This window comes from Strix uralensis, chromosome 1 (assembly GCF_047716275.1).
Source record: "Strix uralensis isolate ZFMK-TIS-50842 chromosome 1, bStrUra1, whole genome shotgun sequence".
NCBI lineage: Eukaryota > Metazoa > Chordata > Aves > Strigiformes > Strigidae > Strix > Strix uralensis.
In genome coordinates, this window is record NC_133972.1 from 10,650,662 (window position 1) to 10,672,666 (window position 22,005).

Below are 22,005 nucleotides of genomic sequence, written 5' to 3' on the forward strand. Positions count from 1 at the left end.
TACTGAGGCTGGACAGGACCTCTGGAGTTGGCCAGTCCAAATAGGGTCCACTGGAGCGGGTTACTCAGGACTGTGTCCAGTTTGGTTTTGAAAATCTCCAAGGATAGAGACCCCATAGCCTCTCTGGTCCATCTGTGCCAGTTCTCAGTAGTAAAAACATGTTTTCTTGCTTGTGAGTGTCATTTAATGTATTTCGGTTTGTGCCCACTGCCCCTTGTCCTGTCAGTGAGTACCACTGGGAAGAGCCCAACTCTTATTTACTCCCTCCCATCGGACATTTATATACATTGGTAAGACCCCTTTAAGCTTTCTCTTCTCCAGGCTAAACAGAATATAGAAAACCAAACCTGGGTTAGGTATAACTTTGTCTCAGACGCTAAGACCACCTGGGGGACTAAAACCTACTTTGAAGGTTAGAAAAGACTTGACAGCTTGGAAAAATCCAAAGCTCATGGCAGTGTGTCTCATAGTTATAAATATACAGCTTGCATTTTATAGGATCATCACACCTGTAAGAATAAGAACAAATGGTCCATCAAAAGCAGTTCTTTTATTTCTGGAACGTGCTTTCTAATTTTGCTGTTGCTTGTCCATCTGTCCAGTCCGTGTCTTTTAAGGATTCTTCAGGATGACAGGTATAAGGATGGATTAAGCTTCCCTTCACAGCTCCTGGGTCCGGCTGACTGACACGGGCTCCTCCTGCAGGACCCCGAACCAGTATCATGGAGTAGAAACTAGCTTTTAATGTTCACTCTTTCTACTTGTAGAACTACATTTCCAGAATACTGATATTTCTGTTTGCACCACCTCACTCTAAGAGGCCCATGGCTTTTTTGGGGATGTAAGGAACAGAATAATATGTGTTTATGAACTCATCTAAATACAAGTGAGAAGCCAAAATTTCTAACGTGCACTTTCAATTTTTGCTTGTAGATGCAATTGCTGGGCAGTGTCTCTGCATACAAGAACACTGTAAGGTCATGTGTACAAAATGTAATCTCAGAAGGTAGGAATGGCATAGGACTTGCAGGAAGATAATCTGTTATGATATCTAAACACATATATAAATTTCAGTGTTCAAAACATTATACAATTATCAATTTATTAACCAGTAAGACAAAATTTAAAGCAGACAAAATTTCAGTGTAAGTGTTGCTAAACTCAATGCATGCAAATGCTGCTTTATTTGTGAATATAGTGTGAGTTAGTGATAGCATCATGAAGGTTGCTTTGGATTTGCTTCTGCTTCAGTTTAGCTGGGTAAATCACTTAACCTATGGACCTCATGTTTAGCACTACAAAAATTCTCATTACATCCCCTTCAGATGGGTGATGGGCTTTCTGCAGTCCCGAGTTGAAAGTTGCTAAAGCACAAGGCCATTACATCCCTTTTTCCCAATTCTATTGTAAATGGAGACCTGTCCCTTAGTTTCTAGGTAGAGGTTAATTGACTGAAGTGCTTCATTCCCCTTCCACCGCCTCAAACGGGTTGTCCTGCCCAGTGCAGACTTCTGTGGTGAGGTGCAGTTCCACCTAAAGATCTGAATGCAAGCCAGCTCCCAAGGCCCTAAAGCAGTCAATGCCTATGTGTAGACAATGGAAGTGACTTCAGTCTGAAGCATCCCAGTCCTAACAGTGCTACAGAAAGGCTTAGTCTGTTTCTGTGCTTTCCGTTTCTTTCTATTTTTACTGTAACGGCCATGGTGGGACCTTTGGGGACACGGGGTACAAAAACCTTTCTGCCCCAGAACACGCCAACTCCAGCCGCTTGCCTAGGAGAGCAGTTTGTGCAGTTTTAGCACTATCTGGTTGTAAAGGGAGAGTTCAGAACCTGAACAATAAGCCAACCCAATAAACCATATTTGTGACATCGTACAGTCCACACATATTCCGCGACACCTAGAGGCCTTGTTCTGGGGGAAGGGGCAGTGTTTATCTGATTTGAAAAAGTTCGTATCTTATTCCCAAATAAAGTAACATTTAACACTTTCACTGAGTGCAATGAGGCAGGTGAAAGCTTTGAGAAATGATTCATCGCACTGCTTCCCAGGAACATTGCAAAAACTCCTATTTACTTAATTGATCAAGTGAAAAATTACTTTTTAGTCACTCATGTTGCCCTTGGGTGGAAAAAAGGTAAATGCTGAATTACCAGGCTATGAATATGCACTTTTAAATGAACTGCAGCAAATGATGTATACTGCAGCATTTTTATGGCTGGGCTTCAAGCTGATCTATACAGGGATGGTAAATCAGGCTGCTGTGCCATCAGAGATGTCATTGGGACCATAACTCCTCTTTGGTGAAGAACATGCTCTTTTTTTTTTTTTTTTTTTCCATATTAAGCTGTGTCAGCATTTCCCAGGCTTGGAAACAAATCCTCTTCAGAGCAGTGAAGTCGGTTACATCCTATCTGTGCTCCTGCTTTGTGTTATTAAGGGCCTTCATGTCTAAACATGTACATTTTCACAGCTAATCCATTGCTGATGTTCATTTGAATCTTCTCAGGCCCCCACACTCTCACTTCTGCCATACTGTGCACTGAAAACATTCACCAACCTCACTGGTAAAGCTAGACTCGAATTGCACTTATTTCTTGTCATGTACTTGCTGTGACATACTTTATTGTGTACCTTGTATGAATGTTGTTGTATGAACTATTGATTGATTTAAAATTTCATCTCATCTCACTGATAGATTAACAGGATTAAAAAAAAAAAGTACGCTTCCTAGGAATCAGGCATCCCATTAATAATATAGCGGGCCTCTTGTACACTTTAATACAAGATTATTTATTATAAGCTTGTTGGTTACATCTTGAAGCTGAGTATCTGCAAATGGAGTGCATTCTCATGAAAGGTGCTGGGTCAGTCACCGTGGCAGATGAAGTCCAAACTAGTGTGCTCCTCAGCTGTCTGCCTAAGGCTGTTAAAAAGATAACTAAATTCAGTCTGCCAGGCGAGTTAATCTTTAACCTCTCTGCTGAGGTCCCTAAGGGGCCAGGCGGCAGTGCTGCTCCGTCTAGCGCAGAACTACTAAGGTAAGCACAAAACTAGCCAGTTCTACCTATTTTGTATAATACTCTACAAGTATCTGTCTCTGTTTGTACAGATGCTGAAGGCTGCAGCTGGCTGTGAGAACAATTCTTGATTGAATCAATGAGGTAAACTATTAAAAATAAAGCGTGGTGGTGTTCCACCTTGTAGTACATTGAGTAGCACTATTCCTTTTACTCAATTTTTACTCTGCCACTGTGATTTTTAATCTTTAGAGCCCCTCCTAACTGACAAGCTAGAACTCAGTTTAAAAAGCAGATGTCAACAGAAAAAATATGGAGTGAAAGGATCAACTATCCAACTAGCTTATCTTTCACCAACCCAGGAATACAACCTTTGAAAGAAAAAAAAAAAAATCAATAGTCTACACTGGTGTAACAGGCAGGCGTTGCACTTCCCATATGTTTCTCTTCTGAGAGTTCTGCCCTCTGTCCTGTTTGATGTGTCAATGCTGACAGCTCTTAGCTGTAGGTTTTCATTCTACAGTAAATCTATTCTTTTCTCCTCACAAACACAAGTCACAAGCGGAGAGAGGCAGAAGTGTTTGCTTTGCATTTCAGGGACTCTAGATTCCTGCCCTGCCACCTTCTCCATCTAGCCCATCGGCTTTGCATGTGGGAATTTTCACTGCGGTCAGTGTTACTCCAGCAGAGGAAAGCTGGACAAATGAGGTGAAATGTCAGGAGAAAAATGCTGTTTGAATCATTAGTTGATATTTTACTGCTCTGTGCTACCAACTGCTCTGGTGTCTAGTGCCAGGTACACTGGATTGGTGGTCTTTTGTGTTAACCCTTATCACCACACTGCACAAAGCTAGATCTGATCTGAGGTGGATTCCTCAATGACAAAAATCCTGGGAAGCTGCTTCTAGCAAGCCAAAAGAATCCTTCCAACCCCTCATGTAAGTGAAATTTCTGTCATCATCCCTTATGATGCTTGCTGGGATTTCAGGAGATGCTGATAAGCACTTGAAGATTATTTAAATTCAAGTGCATGCTTGAGAAAATTATTATTTATAAAAATGAAAGGACTTTTTTCTATGTGCTGCCACTTTGAATGACCCAGAATTATTTACACAGCATTACTGGAAATACCACTGTAATCTTAACTGGGGATTGTGTCTCCATCCTTTTCTTCATCTTCCATAATCACTGTTTGCTTGTCTTCTGTAAGCAGCTTAGTGCCTTAAAAACAGAAGGAAACACACACACAAAAAAAAAAAAAAAAAAGGAAAAAGGGAAGAGAGAGAGGAAAAAAAGCAGTTGATTTAAATATTACTTCTTTAGAAAATATCAGGATAAGAATAATTTTTCAGTCCTCTCTAATTTCCTTATTCTAACATAGTTTTCCAACATTATGGGAGTTACTCCTCATTTAATTTTGGCACATCGGTCTCATGATATTTAGTGAACTAGAATTGGATCACTACATTTTTAGCTAAAATTATTAGGCACTCAAATCCAGAGTGTTTCTGCTACCTGTGAAAAGAGGCACTGAAGTTTCATCTGGGAACCTGTTTGTTAAAAGGGTTGGGAAGCTATAAAAGGGAAAGAGCTTGCGTGATGAAATAAATACTGTGATTAATCTTCATGACAGTCAACTTATGCGAACATGTGTATGTTTTCGTATGCATATAGCAATATTACTTAGATTTTGCAAATGCAGATGCAGAAGAGACAAATGTTAGAATACCCACATGCCAAGTGCCATCATCGCTGAAGTTACAAAGTATCAATAAATTGCAAAAGCAACCAAATTAAGATCAATGTGAAAACAGACTCAGGTTGTGGATCATACTTTTCACAGATCTCTCTCCCCTCCAACTTCTATCTTCCTTTTTCTTTCTCTCTCTTAAACCAGTAAATCCACCCCTTACAGATCTTGAAGCTTTTATGTGATACCAAGATATCACTATTACTGTAACTGCTCTCTTCATTAGGTAGAAAATGTTCTTGATCCCTATTTTAACAGATTGTGCTCTTTTGCCTGTTCCCAGTAAAAAGAGATATAGAGAGATATATATACATATATACCTGTAAGATACATTTTATGCTCACATTCCTTGGTATGGAGGCTAACATAGTCTAAAAACAGGATGAGGGTTACCATTGTGTGGAGACCAACGGAATCTCTCCCTAATTTGGTCTCCTACTGTTTGCTCTCAGTCTGCGCTAACCAGCTGAGTTCTTCCGTCAAACCAACCTGTTTTGCTTCTTTCTGCATCGAAAGCCGTCTCACAGAGAAGGCTTTCAGTCTTGACGAGGTCTGAAAATAGAGCAATACCACACAGGAAGATTTTCTTCAACTTTGGAGTCTTTTCCAGAGGTGATGAATTAATGAAAATATTAACCTATACTGCCCTTCATTTAAGTTAGCTCCTGCTTCATTTATATGCAGTTCTTGTGAACCGGCTAGTTTCAGCGGGACCTCGAGATAAACTGAAAGGCATGAATGAATATTATTTTGAAACACGAAGGACTTCATTTGTTCAAGCAGCAATTGAGTAACCGCCATTCTTAACTGCAAAGAATAACTGCAATTTTATGGAGATGGATGTAAATGTTCCCCACCCAGACTTCTATTCATAGGGACAACTTAGGCAAATACAATTTTTTTTTTCCCCTGTTGCCTTTGGGGTTTGGGTTGTGGTTTTTTTAGTGGGGGAATGGAGTTTTTCTGTTGTTTTTTCTTCATGGAGCATTTGAGGAATGGGGAAAACATAACTAAAATATGCTTAAAATGTGAAGCTACAATGGATCATTTGATGAGCGCTAACCTGGTTTTTGGATAAATTCAGAGATACGGAAAGTAAGCTAAATAAACCTGTGCTATGTGTTATGATCATGTCCGCTCTCATTTAAATTATGAAGCGATGAAGGAAAAGTACGTTTATGTAATTCTGATGGCCTGGTTATAGCAAATAAACTAGACCTTTTAGAGCAGATGCTAGAGACAGCTGGAAGGTAGCAGCCAAGCAGAGGTCCCCAGCTCTCAGCTGGACCCATATCAGTAGCGTGTCAGGCGCTTACCACAATCAGTTGCAAGATGATGCATCATTATCTATGAATCACTTTGGTGACTGATGAATTCCAAAGGTTTCCAGTGGAGTTCAGGATTCAAAGCACAGAGGACGGCATGGCCTAGAGCTGCAGATTATTAACTTTCCAGATCATGGACCACCAGCAACTCCAAGGACAACTACATGCCTTTAAAATCAGCCTTTTAATGCAAAACAGTGGAAGGGGGATACAGATGGGATGTAACACTGGGAAAGGATTTTTTTCTTTGATACAAAGCCACTGATCACTTGTGGAGAAAGTGTGCTTTACTGAATGCGGTTTGGAAATTCTGGGTTTAAAGGAATGAGCACGATGTTGGATCTGGGGAACATTTATAAGTCAGTCTTTCTCTGTTTACTGTTTAAGTAAATCAGTTAGCCTCCCTACCTCTCTTTAGCCAGCTGTGCATATTATGAAATGCAGCTCATCCCGCAGATCTGTTTTAAGGATTGGTAGGTTGTTCTGTTAATATCTGCCAAGGGTTCTGACTAAAGAAAGCAGAGTAGAAATACAATGTAGTCATATTTTCCCAACAGAACTTGCAACTACTTCCAATTTTTAGTTAGAGGATAGGACCTCAAAGGCTCACAGAGATGTGAGAGCTTCCATTAGGAAGCTCAAACATAGGCAGAAGAAGAAGTTCGCTTAAATCAACCATTTGCTAGGTGCCACCTAGATCTAAGCCACCCCTCCTGGGTTATAAGGGCACCACTTCCACTTGACTGCCTACGGGCAACTGCACCTAGGTTGGGAGAGTATTGGAGTGCTCCAGTCACATCCCTTGCACAGGAAAGGGGCAAGAGGTGACATTAAACTGCTGTGCTTTTCCTACATCACTCAAGAGATTTCCAGGGGAAGGTGTAATGTTATCCTAACCTTAACTGGTTTTCTAGGGCATGAGGGAGAATGAGGGTTTGAAACTGTGGTTTTACTAGTTATCTCTGATCTGATTAAGAAACCCTAAGCAGCCACATTTCAGGAACTGCGTTCCCATATTTACACAGGTATTTACATTCTTGCTCAAACCCACAGGCCTGGAGAGCTCTCAGAAATACTTCAGTTCATTAAATACATTGCTAAGTGGGGAACGCAACAGAGTGTCCCACAGCTGAGCACAGGCCTTGGATCAGATTCAATTCATTTACTATCGACTGAGAGAGAAAAAAAAGACCATTAGAATTGTGATTATATTTTGTCTTCTGGTCTAATCCCTTCAGAAAGCCAAAGTGTTGGGTGACTGGAAGGAAGCTGGCCTCTGGAGGAGACCTCTGCTCATGGCTCATTTATACACACATGGCTCAATGTTATTTGCACCACTTTAGTAGGAGTTTGGAGGTTTGAACGTTTAGCAGTCTGACCCTTGTAGGGGAGAATTTTGTGATGCCCAGGCTTAGACATTTAAGCTGGCTAAGGACTGACTTCCTTAGTCTTCTTCTGCAGGTAACAGGTAGCCATGGATTCTTCCAGACAGTAACATTCAGATCCTAATTTAGGAGTTTCCTTTCTGTACCTGCATTTCCCATTTGGATTGGGTGTTCACAAGGTGTAAAACTGATTCTACTTCTCACATGGATCACGTGCCATCCAGTAGTTCCATTGACTTTCATCATTTTGTATGGTCTGTTTGACTTACTTTTATTTGCAATAGAAAATCTCTCTGGCCACCCAAAAAGGAGAAGGACCATCCTAGAGTGCTCATAACCAGCTGGTCAAAATGGAGAGAGATAACACAGCTGCCATTTTTAGCTACACTTACAACAAAGCTATTTGTGTGGACAGCTGCTTAAAAAGATAATCTAGTAATTAAGCTCTGTTACTACAAACAATTAAATGGAGTTTTTTGAATTGGCATCTGGAAGTGGCATTTGGGAGGGATCTGAAGGGGAGATGTTACAAACAGGGACAATCCTCATTAGCAGGTCGCAAGGGATACACACAGCATCGAGTGTGCAGCTTACTGCAGCAACGCCAGTAACAGGGAGACAGAAAGGCCTGTCTATATTTATTTAACACATGTAGCCCTGCCGGGGCTTTTCAGGTCTCCGAGTCTATAATTCAGGTTCTATTTTGCACAGCAGTTCCGCAAGAGCTCAGTTTGTTTGTACTCTGTCTGCTACCTGATGGGACAACCCTGAAAGTAAACAAGTAGTAAATATTGGACCAGCCCTCAGCCACAATGAGTCACTTTTTCATAGCAAGTCACAGAGCCACCGCTGGCGAATCTCAACCGGCAGAACACTGCGTGTTGGTATGTATCTTGATAAGAAAATATGCATCCTTTGAGCAGGGAGGGAATGAAATTCAGGCAATCAAACACATGGGCTACATTGCCCCTGATACAGGCACAAGTCTGCCACACGTGGTCAATCACTGGAAGACGGACCCAGAATACAGGATCTGGAAAAACTGCAGGGACAGGCAGCATCTAGCAGGCTGCTTTGAATCCATGCTGAGTGCTGGTAGGTGGCTTCACCACTAGGCAAGAAAGTGTTATGGGAGGTATAATTGAAAACAACTGAAAATTGCATTAGTTTCTATCATTTTCCCAACAGCAAACGTACACAGTTTGAATTTTGTCACACATCTGAAGGGCTCAGCATTTTATTTTTTTCTCTTTCCACTCTTCTTTCCTCTTTCGAGTTTTTTGATTACCAAATCACTTGGGGATGTAACATGTTTCTGTTACCATATACCTTATATTAGCTTCTTTTTGCTTTGAAAATTATTAAAAGTTAAGGAGGAAGTCTTCATGGGAGGCAAGAGGTTAAGACCCTTATGATGATTCTCTCTTCTCTCTTAAGTGCCTACCTGAGCTAGTTAAAGCTAGAGTAGAAACATGAAGTAATAAGTGACTAGATGCTAATCCAACCAGAGTGGTGTTGAGATAGGTCAAGGAAATAATTCACTATGCTGTATCCTCTTAGCTAGCAATTACATTTAAGCCAGAGTCAAGCCTCTCAGCTTCACTGTCACACATTTTGTCTCTGATTTCTCTCAAGCATGTTTTGCTTTCAGAGTCTCCTTCTCTGCGTATACCCAGAAGTGCAAAGGACATACAGCATCTTTAAAGGTGCCACAAATGGCCAAAGGAAACTTCTCTTGGGAGTGTTTTTGAACTGAGGAAAATAATGTCTCATCTCTCCTCTAAGGTCCACAGGAAGGGTAAGCTTCAAGTATAATACACAGGACTAATATTTATTACAAACGGTTTGATAAATTTTGCCTCAGCTTCTGTTTCTGAATCAATCCCTAAAAGACTGATTTTTTTTCCCACCTAATTTATTTGTCATGTAGAATTCTAGGTAATTTGCTGGGTAATTTCCTCCAGCAATTATATGAGCAGTTCATTATCAGTGATATTATTATTAATATCACTGATAATTATTATTAATATAAATATTTCAAAAAGTGGATCATTTGCAGTTGGGCTCAGAAGTTGTATGATAGATTTCATTTCCCCCCAGCAAATGCTTGGACCAAGATTCCAGTGACTCACTCACAGCAGCTCTGATGCCACAAGCCATCAGATGCTTGAATTCAATGAGCAAATAGAAAATGTATTTTCTTTAGTCAGATCAATATGCAAGGCACTAGTATTCACCATGCTTACTGCCATGATCCTGCAAACTTAGTCATACTTCTATCTGCTTTTGGGTGCCCCATACTGATTAAATGAAAAAAATTCTTACATGTTTAAGTCAGTCATGAAGGCTCAGATTCACAAAGGAGAGGTCTACAAATACAGGTGCCTATTGGGCTCGATGAAGCCATTTGCACACCTTATAATCATTAGGTGTACAGGAAATGCCATTCAAAGTGTACCTGAAACTCAGGAGCTTGATGTACTGAGCTGTTGATTAGTCACTCAGGGCCGAAGTACCTGTCTCAGGACCTCTTCACTTAGTGTGTCTCACAGCTCAGTAGTGCCAGCCCACTGCAGAGCTGGTTCATACGAAAGGTTCCTAAGGGAGCAGTGTGTTCCCGTTTTGGCATTAGTTTTGGATCTGGGGTTTGTTTGGTTGGTTTTCATTCATTCATTTATTCATTTTTTGCTCCACCCTGTGATCTGGAAAGGGCTGGTGCACAGCATGCAAACTTGCACTGTTTCCTGCATCTCTAGCTAGCACTAGTAATTAACATTTACACAGTGCTTTACATCTTCAAAGACCTTCAGAAATATTGATGAATTGAGGGTCTTCTGTGAAAGAGAAATGTGGGAAACACAACAAACAGAGGATCTCAGGACCTAAACATGGCTGGCTGACTTCATACAGTCACCAAGCAAATTAGCTGCTGCACTGTATTATGCCAGAAGCACAGAACTGTCTTTAAGGTGCTGTTAACGAGAAGTTCTTCACAGCTTGGTTTCCTCAGTTCACATCAGGGACTGTGGAGTTAAGGGGAGGTTAATCAGCTTTGCTCCAGGTTGTCTGAGGCAGTGTGAGCCAAGTTAGTGCTGATGACCTAAAAATTTGCATGTGCTCAGGTCTGAAAAGCAGGGCAGTATTTGGCCTTTCACAAAAGTAGGATCACTTCTGCAAGAGATAATCAAGTGACCTAATGCCTTCTCTTACTCCCCTTCCCTTTTATCCCCAGAGCATGAGCAGCGGATATGGAAAAGACTTTCTATGAGCCACCACTGCTATAATATACTTTGACCAAGTAGGTCCAGTTCAGCAGGAACTGCTAAGTACACTGGGCAGAGCAACCTCCTTCCAGCCTCCTCCCAAGCATACCTCTGACAGTAGCCCCGTTTTGCTTCCTCTTTGGAGCACCTTTACCTAAGTAAGTTTCTCACCTATTATCAAGGGCGGGATGTGTATTGCAGGCGTATCTTTTCTCCTGGGCTTTTTCTGCTCCAGTTCAGTGATCTGAGAGCCTGGACTCACTCTCTCCCTCTGTGGCTTCTCTGTGATGCCATACCTTTTCAGCAGGTTATCAGAAAAGTCTGAGAGTATGCCTGAAGGCAAGAAAAAAAGAAAATGCCGCTTCAGCCTTGTTCACATTGAAGAAATTTGTACCTGTGTAACTTTCCCAATGACTACTCTGAAGTAAGGCTGCACGAGTGCATGATCTGCTCTGCATGTTGTACCTACTCTTCAGGTTTTGCAATGGTATACATTTCCTTCTAGTCAATTATATCCCACGGACTACAGACAGTGATGCTATCAGGCCAGATGGCTTCTGGTTATACTCAGTGGACTAAACTGCAGCCCATCAGAAATGATGGTAAAGATGAGTGCAATCTTTTGTTCCAGAAGCTTAGACATCTTATCAAAGTAGCTTAATCATATGGATACTCAAGCCTCTGCTTGGGAGCAATGTGACCACACAGAAATGGCCTGTTTTAACCAGTGAAACAATATTTTCTTTATGATATGGCTACTGTGGGCACAAAATGCAGCTCTCCAGCCTCTGAGCCACTCTTCCTTAAGAGAGAATCATTGAGGGGAAGACACATGCGAAAGCTGAACAGAGTCAAGTTCAGTATCTGGATTACAAAGACTGGAAAATCCCAGCTGCTTGTTTTTGACTTGGTGAATTGTTGTGGGTACGCAGGGGACCACGCAAGTAGTTACTGGCTAACTCCTCTGTGTATGTGCAGCATGGGAAGAAATCAGTGCAGCTGATACAAGAGCACAACTCTCTCCACAGAGAGCACAACAAGGAGTGCTTGTTAGCAGAGAGAAGCAACAAACATTTATTCCCACTGCTGATCTTGGAAGATCATCAGGTTTCAGTGGCAGTCTCCTGATCATTCTTCCCTTGCCCAGGTTGGTGGCATTTGGCTCTCAAACTTCAGATGTCTGTAGATTCACAGTAGCATGAAGCCTCCTAAAAGGAGCCCCTTTGTTGCTGTGATGGTTTCTGGCTTCCTGAAACACCCGCCCTTTGCCAGAGTCCCCATAAGCACAAGAGCCCTGTGATTTCCAGGAAGAGCAACCTGCAGCCGGCTTGTGTGCTTCTCCGGTCTCCTCCCAGCCTTATCCCAGTTCAGCCTCCCCCTGAGCACATTGGGTACGAGTTTTGCAACAAAGTGCAGGGGCTGAACTGGATCCTTTTTGATTTTGGACCAGATCAAATTGGGACATCTGGCATAACTCAGCAGCTAGAGATAAATACACATCATTTATCACGTAAAGGCAAGACTGTGAGCTCCAAGGGAGTACGTTTTCCAGAGCACACACCCACTCACCTTGGTATTCCTAGACCCTGTGAGAAAACCCCTCGTCTAACAGGGAATCCTTTGAGAAAGTCAGCCTGTCTGCTTGCCTACCTTCCCAGGTGCACATGGCGTGGAGCTGTGTTCCTGCCCACATCCGAGGGGACATAAGTGAATGAGGTGTCTCCACACCTTTGCCCAGATTCAGTTCCCTCAGCTGAATTGGGATTTCGAAGTCAAGAGATGTATTGCTCACCTGTTAGAGGTGGTGGGGTATGTAAAGCCGGTGTATCCTTTCTCCTTGGCTTTTTTTGCTCCTGCTCAGTGCTTTGGGAAGCTGGGATGGTTTTACTTTTTCTTGGTTTCTTTTTGAGGTCACAGCTCTTAATCAGCTGCTCTGAAAGATCTTCTGCTGGGAAAAAAAAAAAAAGATTAATAGAAATTGAAACTGAGGGGAAATAATAAACCAGATGGTGAAAAGAAGAACTTTAATAATACTGCTTTCATCCAAATAAATTAAAATGCCTGTGGAGAAACTTCTCTTAAATAGAAAGTCAGCACAAAGGGCCTCTGTGCCGTACTATGTGGGAGTCAAGGGACTTAGGTGGTCCTTCTGCCTTGTAGGTGGTAGACATAAAGCAGAGGGAGAGAGTTGTGGGCAGCTGTGTGTTACATGGCAGAGGGAAGGCTGCACCATCATGTGCAGAGGTCCCATGGCCATCCCTGTTTCGTTCAGCACTAACTGTGCGGGCTGTGTCTTCAAGAGTTACAAGGGCACTTTGTGAAGGAAAGATTTATGTGTGTGGGATCAGCCTGAGGTATTGGTAAACCGAGCTATATATTGTTCCCTTCAAGAGTTGGGTTTATTTCCAGAGCCACTGAGCAGTTGGTATTCGCTTTTGATTTACATAACATTACACTGGATTTTTGGTTTTCCCTTAAAACAAGCCTTGACTCAGATCTCTCAAATGGTCAGCATGGCTTTTCTGCAAGGATCTGCATTTCTGAGTGCTTACGCGAGCTGAAAATATCGAATTTAGCCTGTTATTAGTATCACCACACAAACCAATGCTTTGATTGCTTAAAAATTGCTTGTTTGGCTTCAGCAGGGCCCTCTACCCCCACCCAACCCCTCACTGCAGACTTGGGTGCAACAGGACTTCATTCCAGGCTCTCTCACAATATTTGAAGCAGCCGTATGTCTGCGAGCCTGCAGGTAGACGTGGGCAGGATGACCTCCGGGTGAAGTCCCTGAAAGATGTGGGATCTTTTTCTGGCCCTCACAGGCTTCCTGCATGGTCCTAATGAGCTCATTTAAACCTCCTGCTGCCTCAGTTTCCTGACTGTACAATAAGACTCGGTCTGTACTTATTTAAATAATTTTATGGAACAATTATGTTTGGTATACCAGCAGTTGTAAAAGTGGTGCCTGTGGCTAGAAATGCCATGTGGCAGAGGCAGAACCAGGATACCTTCCTTGCAGGCCAGATAAACAAAGTTTATAAAATTGTGTTTGCCTGCAGTAAGACACTTTTTTTGACAAGCAAGTGAAATTGCATTTTTGTTTCATTATTCTCATCACAAGGGTAACAACGAGCAAATAGATTTTGTTTCTGGGTTGCTAAATCTTCATGACAATTTTGCAAGACGGGAGTGAAGTAATAGCATCTGAAGCAGAGGCAAAGACCATGAATATGCAAAAAGCACATCTATCAAGTATGAAGTCTGGTATTTAGGAGTGTGGCAGAGCAAAGATGCCTCTGGTACTCTCAGTGCAAAAGTTATGCATGAAATAGGTTCAAGAGAGGAAACAGATTGATGATGAAGGAGAAAAAGTATTTAGAAAGCCACACCAGTGGAGGCAAAGGGGGTATTTGAAATCTTTTACTGAAATTGCTTATGGAAAATGTGTTGAGGGAAGGCTCAGCTATATCCTAGCTTTCAGTTTATTGTGGTATAAATGAAGAAACTGCTTTACTTTTTATACCGGGGAAAAGAATAATGACTCTTTTTCCTTTCTCCTCTTTAATTAACTTTGCTCTAGAGCTTCAGCTAATATTTATATGCAGGCAAAATTCTCTTTGCCTTTCCATCTGGCATCAGAAGTCTCAGCAGAAGGTGTAATCTATCAGGTTTCATGAGGGCTCAGTTGTGTTGCTGGAGGGGGAAAAAGGACACTGGACAGGACCTAATGATGTGAAGACAACACCTCTCTAATTACTGCAATGACATCATCTAATAACACTTACCTAAATGGTTACAGTGTGAATCTCGCTTGTCCAGTCTGTCTTCTGGGATATCAAGTGGCTGAACACATTCTGTTGACATCATTGAAATGGGCTTTTCTCTCCCTTTGAAGCTACTACACAAAAAAAAAAAAAAAAAAGGGCAGCATGACATAAAACAGATGTATTGGTGCTATGCCTCCACTTGCTAGCCAGATCATGAGAAGTTCTCTTCCAGCTGCTCTCTGTCATGCAGTCTGCTGGCCTGATTTTGCTCACACATGCTAAAGAGATGCATGTATTCACTGCCTTGGTTACACACACAATATCCCTTTTTTCCACCTACCTTGCTGTAAGCAACCCACACTAGCATGGGAAATACATTGGCTCTACAGAAGAATACTGGATTTGATCATACAGAAAGTGCTATCACAGACACAAAGTAAATGCTAGGAAATAGGATGTTTTGTCCCAGTTTTCTTCTCCATTTTTTCCCAACTGTAAACTAAGAATCATATTTGGTGTTTCTCTTACAATCTAACTGCAATTGTGAATGCTGCTCAGTTAGTCTTAGAAGTCCAGTTCCTCTGAGAGAGGTTGAATACCCCTGAAGACCCAGGTGTGAGTGCTGCCTCTGAAAGCTGGCCAGTGCCCACAGACCCCAAAGCCAGCATGAAGTAGACTCATTCATCACCTTGGTAAGAGCATAGGAACCCATTTCACAGTGCTGTTTAAGTGCCCATGCTCTGTAGGTCTCACTGGATTGCTGGTTTGGCTGTTTTATCCCCCTTTACTCACAACTGCAGGGGGTCCTGGAGCCCAGCCGCCCACCTGAGCTCCCCCAGCATCCCCCAAGCTATTTGACCCTGGACTCGCTCACTCTGGGGCCGTCCCAGATGCCATCCCAGAAAGGAGGAAATTCGACCGTTTTTTACTGCTGATCATTTCTATGGTTTCTTAGCAGAAACACGTCAGAATAACAGAGCAACATTAACGTAAAAAACCTTCAATCTGAAGGTGCAGTCTGAGTGGTCTGGGTATCTCCCTTTAGCCAGCAACAGCTGTGGTAGTTTCTTACAACCTCTGTTCTGCATTTTCGGGGAGTAAAAGCAGACTGTGACTTCCTTTTAGGGAGGAGGAAGGCAATGAGGAGGACTAAAAAACTGGAGACAACATGAATAGTAGAAAAAAGACAGTAGGAATTGGGAAAAAACAGAGGAAAGGGTGGAGAAGGAAAGGTTAAAGAAAAGACGGTTGGAGAAAAACAGTGAAAAGAAGGATGGGAAAATAGGAGACTGTACTGTGGGAGTTTGTTTTTATCTTGCTGGAGGTAAAGAAACTGCCTATATTATTTCTCTGTAAATTGCCGTGGCTGTTTGTCAACAAGAAACAGAACAGTAGGGGGGTTAACCTCATTTCTATGACTAAACTTGTGTCTATATAAAGAACAATTAATCCTCAAGCAAAATCCAGTCACATAAATATTTGCCAAACAAAATATGAAAGGTCGCACTCATAATCATGCACTGAGCTAATTCTTCAGGGGATGGAAAAACATGTCCTAAACTCCAGTGACTTCAAAGTAAATGGAGCAACACTGGCTGACAGTAATAAAGGTCAGGAACATTGACTCATAATGTATGTATGGGATTAACTCCCATACCCTTCAGTACTCAAAATTCACAAAAGTTTGTAAAATTCTACAAATTCTTAAATGCCTTACTGATTTAGGCCTGGATATGGGGTTTGACCTCCAGCTGTTCACTGCAGAACTGTCCCAGTCCAACCTGAAATCTGTAATAAGGGATTACACTGCCTGGAGACTTCATCTGCATTTACAGAAAAAATAATCTTCCACTTGGAAAGATCTTGCATAAAGAAATCCTTGAATGCAGCTTACCGTGGTATGGCTGTGCTGTTTATCCACTGTATAAATAAGCTATAGCTATGGCTTAAAAGGAAGCAGTCATAATTTTATTTAAAACAAAAAATTATTATCTGGCCATATGAAGGCTCACACTGCATTTTGTAATTTGAGGGAGACTTTTTTCTTCAGCACCATTTGATTTTATCAGATTTGATTAGGGCATGCTGATTAAATATTGTGATATATTTTCTGAAGGGTACTCTGTTTAGAAAGTTTTCAGTAAAATCAGGGATACCATTTCAGACACTATGGACTTTTCTGAACAGGTCTTGAGGCAAAAAAGCTGAGGATAGATAGTAAAATTTAAATGTAAAATTAATGGTGAATTATACTAACTGGAAATGCCTTAAAAATATGATTAACTTTGGTTTGATTTCACCAAGTTGTTTCATTGACTTATCTCACCTAACAAAAATTAAGCATTGTAAAGAGGCTTAATGTAGGATTGGTATATGCGGATTATGAGAGACTTCCTTAATTATTTTTTCTTAAAAAGCAATTTGAAAAATAGTATTCTAAAATAAATCTCTTAGATCTGTCTTCACATTTTCATAGTCACAGATGCCAAGCCCTTGAGAGCCTAACATGACACCCCACTTCTTTTTTTAAAAAAAAGTTGACCCTGCAGCCAGCATTGCCTTGCTTACAAAAGTGTTTCCACACTGCACATTGTGACACTCTGTGTGACAAAAGACTAAAAAGAGAAAGATTGCCAAAATGTATCATGAGTTTTGGTATCTTGGGTGTATACATATTGCATACAATGTGTGAACCTGTGAGTGTTGTTACATCCTGTCGCTGTGCATTACACACAGAGCTCTTGTTCAAAGGAGAGGTGATATATGGGAGCACTGTAATGGTGCTTTCCCAAACCACTAAAATCAATTCCCACCACTAAAGAAACAGATTCCCCAGTAACGTTTCACATGGGGAGGAAGACTGCTATGGGGACTGTATGAAGTCATTAATAGGCTTTTACAAATGGAATTTGTCCTTGGATTTTTGTGTGTTAACTGTAGGTGATGCTTGCTATTTAGTGATGGACTAAGGTGGTTTTTCTCTTGCACTCTGTTATATCTCTTGACATAATGATCCACATTCATCCTTTGTGCAACTGTAATGGTTACAGTGGAGCTCTAAATCACACTCGGCAGGAGACACTTCCTGAAATGCATATAGATTTTCCCATATGAATTAGGATTCAATAGTCATTTAGCCTGAGACTTTGGTAGGATGCAGTTAGGCTGTACACTACTTCCTACCACCCCGCCCCACCTCACCCATAGAGATATTTGCTTAAATGAGTCACCTCCAGACTGTCACTTCTAGGAAAAGACAGACCTGATAGAGACACTTCAAATGCTTCCCTAAAGACTGAGACAAGTTCTAGCTTTGACTACAGAGTTTTGCATTTGCTCCTTGTAAAAGCATTCAGCATTCAATAGGATTGGCTCTACTTACAGAGAAGAGCAAGAAATGATAAGGCAGACTGAAAAGTACTGGTATGAGTAAAAGCCACTTCAGCCTCACGTGGACGAGCTCTCATGCAGAGTCATTGTCATATAACAGCAGGAGTCCTTTGGGCAAACATACTTGTAAGAGATGGTGATTCAGATAACAAACAGCTGAATTTATCAGCTTTGGATTTCTAGGTAGCTTAAAGCACACTCTAATTTTTTTTTTTCCTAATTCTCAGTTGCTGTATATGCTTGATTAAAGGGCCCAAATAAAGCTATCCAGAGAAAGGAGATGTACAGCTCCTACCACTCACTAACAGTCTTAAAACACACAAATGCATGCAAATAATAGGATTCCTTTCTTTGCTTAAGTTGTAGGTCTCCATCAAAAAGTCCACCAATGCAACCAGTTCCAGGCCTCAATTAGGTAAAAATATTTTACCTGGAGATGGGCAAAGAAAGCAGTTTTGGTTTACTATTTTAATGCGTTGTTGGTTTAACGCAGATATTTGTCACAAGAAATCACGCTAGAGGTTAGGGAATACTCAGCAAAGCTACTCTCACATGTTTCTACCAAAATGATGTAAATCTTCTGAGGCCATCTGATCATGTGGCATTTAAACCAACTTGAAATGAAATCTCATGAGAAAAGCTTACTGTGTAAGATAGAAAACTAAAGCTTTGAGAACAAAACTAAAGAGCTGGACTTTTTTTTTTTTTCATTTGATCCCGAACTAGGCACAGAAATAACATTGGATAGGGGAAAGTTCAATCTCCATTTCTTGTCTTCTCATAGGACATGAATGGTTGCAGGTGCTATGCAGCTACAGGGAAATTAGGTACCTATGGCTATTTGTATCCTGTCTCAAGGGACAATGCTGTGCTCAAATGAGTCATCAGCAGGCGATCCTTCTTAACTATAAGATGGAGGAATGGATTTCTCATATGCAATTCTTATCAGTTTACAGAGGCTAAGTGGGCACTGATGTCAATAGTCCTCACCATTGTACATTAAGGGCAAGACTTGTTACACCTACATGTCATTTCCTTGTATGTTGAATACTTAGAATTTGTGAACTGACCCTTTGTAAGGTCTCCACAAACTGTGCTTCTGAGGACTTCAGTAGACTATGTGGTATTGTCCCCAAGTATGTGGATTTTTCTTTTCTTTTTTTTCATTTTTTTTTGTTCAGAGGAGTGGTTTTTTTTTCCACAGTTGACAAAATCACCAAGAAAAAACATGCACTAGTTTGCAGGACATTCATAATCATTAAAGAAACTATTGGCATGTTGACAAGGATACTACATAAATAAAAGTACTCTTGAGAGCATCCTTGCTGGGTGGCAGCAGGCAATCTGAATTTAATAAGTATTTATTTTGGTAGATTGATAATCATGTTGCCACAGAAGCCTGTATGACACTATGTACCTATCTTCTCCTGGACCCAGAGCACTTGGTAAGAACATATTTTTGCCATGTCCTGGCAAAACATGCCAGAGAGAGAAGGAGAGTTCAAGAGCAGAAACGGAGGCAACTGGGGCCCTGGGGTGGGAGAGCACACACGCGTGTTTGTCCATATTCCCGTAATCAGGGCCTGGCCTTGCTGCCACTGATGCACTTGACAGTTGGAAATGGGCACAAGTGGGGATATCTTACAGTGTGCTGCCCCATGCAGACAGGAGGCAGCGGTCGGACTGCAACAGCTACAGTCCAGCCTGCACCGAGGGCAGCGCTTCGCTACCCAGCCCAAAGAGCAGCTCAGGCACCAGGGTTTGCCCCTTAAGACTGGTGCGTCTCCTCCCACCACGCACACACTTAGGGTCTCCTGACAGGTTTGGATTACTAAATTATTTTATTTGCTTTGCCCCTCTCTGTCTGGCTGCAATGAACATGTGAGCAAGGAGGGCAAGGCAGGCTCCCAGAATCCCTACCAGCTCTTCTCTTCCCTCCCTGAACCTACGGGGAGGCAATGACAGACCTGTCGCATGTCCTCTGCAGGGTCCTATAGTGTGAGTAGGCCCCTTATTTGCATTAAGTCATTTACAAGTGTGTAAAGAAGAAATGAGGTACTACCATCTGGATGGAGTCATCTTGCACCCACCTTTCCCAACACAGAGGTCACCTGAAACAGCTCAGGAGCCAAGGGGGATGGTACCTGGCTGCATTTGGGTCTTTCCACCTGCACTCAGCAGGCAGCCTCGGCGAATTTACTAGCAAATACGCATCTTCACCCATACCCCGGTCCTATCCTTGCCCTGTTACAACTGCTTCCTGGGCAAATCTTGTGAGTAAAGCAACCCACCCGTCTATTGCAGTCCGAGTAGAAAATAGATGCCCTAGAAGTCGAAAGTCTGGGTGCTCCTCCTTGGCATTCCAGACTTTTCATTACAAGTTTTACTATATGTTTAACACTACTCCGTTGGAGTGATGTCTTTGCGGGCACAAAGACAGCCTCATGCTACTGCACAGAGTTTCTTCTTTGGTTACTTAGGCACTAGGCTCCTCTCTCCAGGCGTTCTTGTCAGATTAGCCTGATTTTTATTTTTCTAAAGCATATTTGAAACTTCTTAGGAAACACTTAGGTATTTGAAAGCCTGATCCAGGTGCCTCCCTCCACCTAAAACTTGCTCCTAATAATTGCACGGATGCAGAAATCCCACAGAATGGCCTGGGAGAGGTTTCCTCTCAGGGTCAGCGTGCTGCTGGGGGGGGCTAGTTCAAAACCCTGGGTGGGCTGTGGACTGACTCCCACTACCTCCCATGAACTTGTAAAAGAAAGAAAAAGTGCCAACAGTTAAACTTTGATTGATGGGGGGAAAAAAAAGCAAGATGCATTTGCGCAGGTTGTGGTCACAAAGTTTTAGTCTTTGGCGATAATAAAAAATACAAAGCCTTCCTTAATTCTTCCCGAGGCACAGAGTTAACCCTTGCATGTGCCAGGTTTATCCCCCTTTGGAGCAGGGTAAGGAGCCCGGAGGGCAGTTCCCACGCTGCTGGCTGCCCCCCCTGCTCGTGAGCCGGCCCAGCAGCTCCAGGGAGGTGAAGGGGTTGTGGCTAAAGCCCCCTCCTCCCCAGGGCCCCATCCCTGCATGCCAGCCTCGCCGGGTCGCACCCCAACTCTCCCCCCACCCCGCGGAGTGGGGACCCCGCGCTTTTCCTGCCGGCCCCCGCGGGTGACACGGGCGATGTGGCTGCTAAAGGGAGGAAAAATAAAAAAAAAAACCACCACGAACAGAAAAGAGCGAAGCAAGAAGCCCTCCAGGAGGCGGGAGGGACGCGTGCGGCTGCGGTACTTACGGAGCGGTGCGAGGGTTGGCGGCGGAGCGGCGCGGGCCGGGCCGCGGCGGGGCCTTATCTAGGGAGCGGGGCCGTCGCTATGGCAACGCGGCGCTCAGGCGGCCTGCGGGGGGCTGCGGGCCAGCATCGGCGCTCGCCGGCCCCTTCCTCCCCCGCCAGCTGCCGAGGCCGAAGGAGAGAGGGGGCAGGATTGGGGGGGGCAGCGCCTCAAGGCGAGAGCATCTTTCCCGCCGGCGGACGAGCGAGAGCGCCAAAAGGCGAGCGGCAGCCGCCCTGTCCAGGGGAGCACAGAAAATGGCGAGGGGAGGGAGCGAGGCTGATGCCGTCTGGGACCCAGGGGAGAGCTGAGGATAAAAGTGGAGCAAGGAGGCAGGGCACGTGTCTGGGAGCAGCACCAGAAGCACTAAAAGTGATGGACACCGTCTGCGGCGCTGAGGTTCAGCGTGACTGCGGTGTTTGTGTGTGGATCTGGCCACAACTACTTACACAAACGTGGTCTTTCTGGGGCCAGGCAGGGAGTCTTCTGTGGCGGCCAGTTGTTTGCCAGTAGAGACCAGTCTCTCCTATTTTAGCCCGTGCCTTTGGATGGAGCTGTTATTTCAACTGAGGGAAAAATATACAAACATGCCTGACATTGGAAAAGCGCTGGGAGAAGCACTACTCAGGGTGGAACTGCGAACTGCCCCTCTCTCAGTATCCGTTTGGAACAAAAATGCCTCTGTCTATGTTCTTTTATTAAAACATCTTTAAAAACTGTGGCTGCTCACAGTGGCAGTTATCTCCTCCTTCTCTTTTCCCCCACTCAGCAATTCAACAGCAC

The 22,005-nt window shown here is 42.9% G+C and overlaps 1 protein-coding gene across 2 annotated transcripts; it reads right to left on the minus strand.

Annotated features, from left to right (window-relative positions):
- Positions 1-530: 530 nt before the first annotated feature.
- On the minus strand, positions 531-21,480 carry PPP1R17 (protein phosphatase 1 regulatory subunit 17). Of its 2 annotated transcripts, none has more exons than XM_074881577.1 (5): positions 21,186-21,480; positions 14,528-14,640; positions 12,535-12,690; positions 10,914-11,075; positions 531-4,240 (listed from the first exon to the last, which is right to left on the minus strand). In XM_074881577.1, the coding sequence occupies exons 2-5, from the start codon at positions 14,607-14,609 to the stop codon at positions 4,161-4,163; spliced, it is 480 nt and encodes a 159-aa protein (XP_074737678.1). In that variant the 5' UTR covers positions 14,610-14,640; positions 21,186-21,480; the 3' UTR covers positions 531-4,160. The 2 variants fall into 2 exon arrangements, with proteins under 2 accessions (XP_074737678.1, XP_074737764.1); XM_074881663.1 differs by having other exon boundaries at positions 12,535-12,687; positions 21,186-21,478.
- Between the last annotated feature and the right edge of the window lie 525 nt (positions 21,481-22,005).

Coding starts and splice junctions, on each gene's coding strand:
- PPP1R17 (XM_074881577.1), bottom strand. CDS start 14,609: ATGATGTCAACAGAATGTGTTCAGCCACTTGATATCCCAGAAGACAGA. Junction 12,691..14,527: donor TTCACACTGTAACCATTTAG/GTAAGTGTTATT, acceptor TTTTTTTCCCAG/CAGAAGATCTTTCAGAGCAG. Junction 4,241..10,913: donor CATCCCGCCCTTGATAATAG/GTGAGAAACTTA, acceptor TCTGTTTTTAAG/GCACTAAGCTGCTTACAGAA.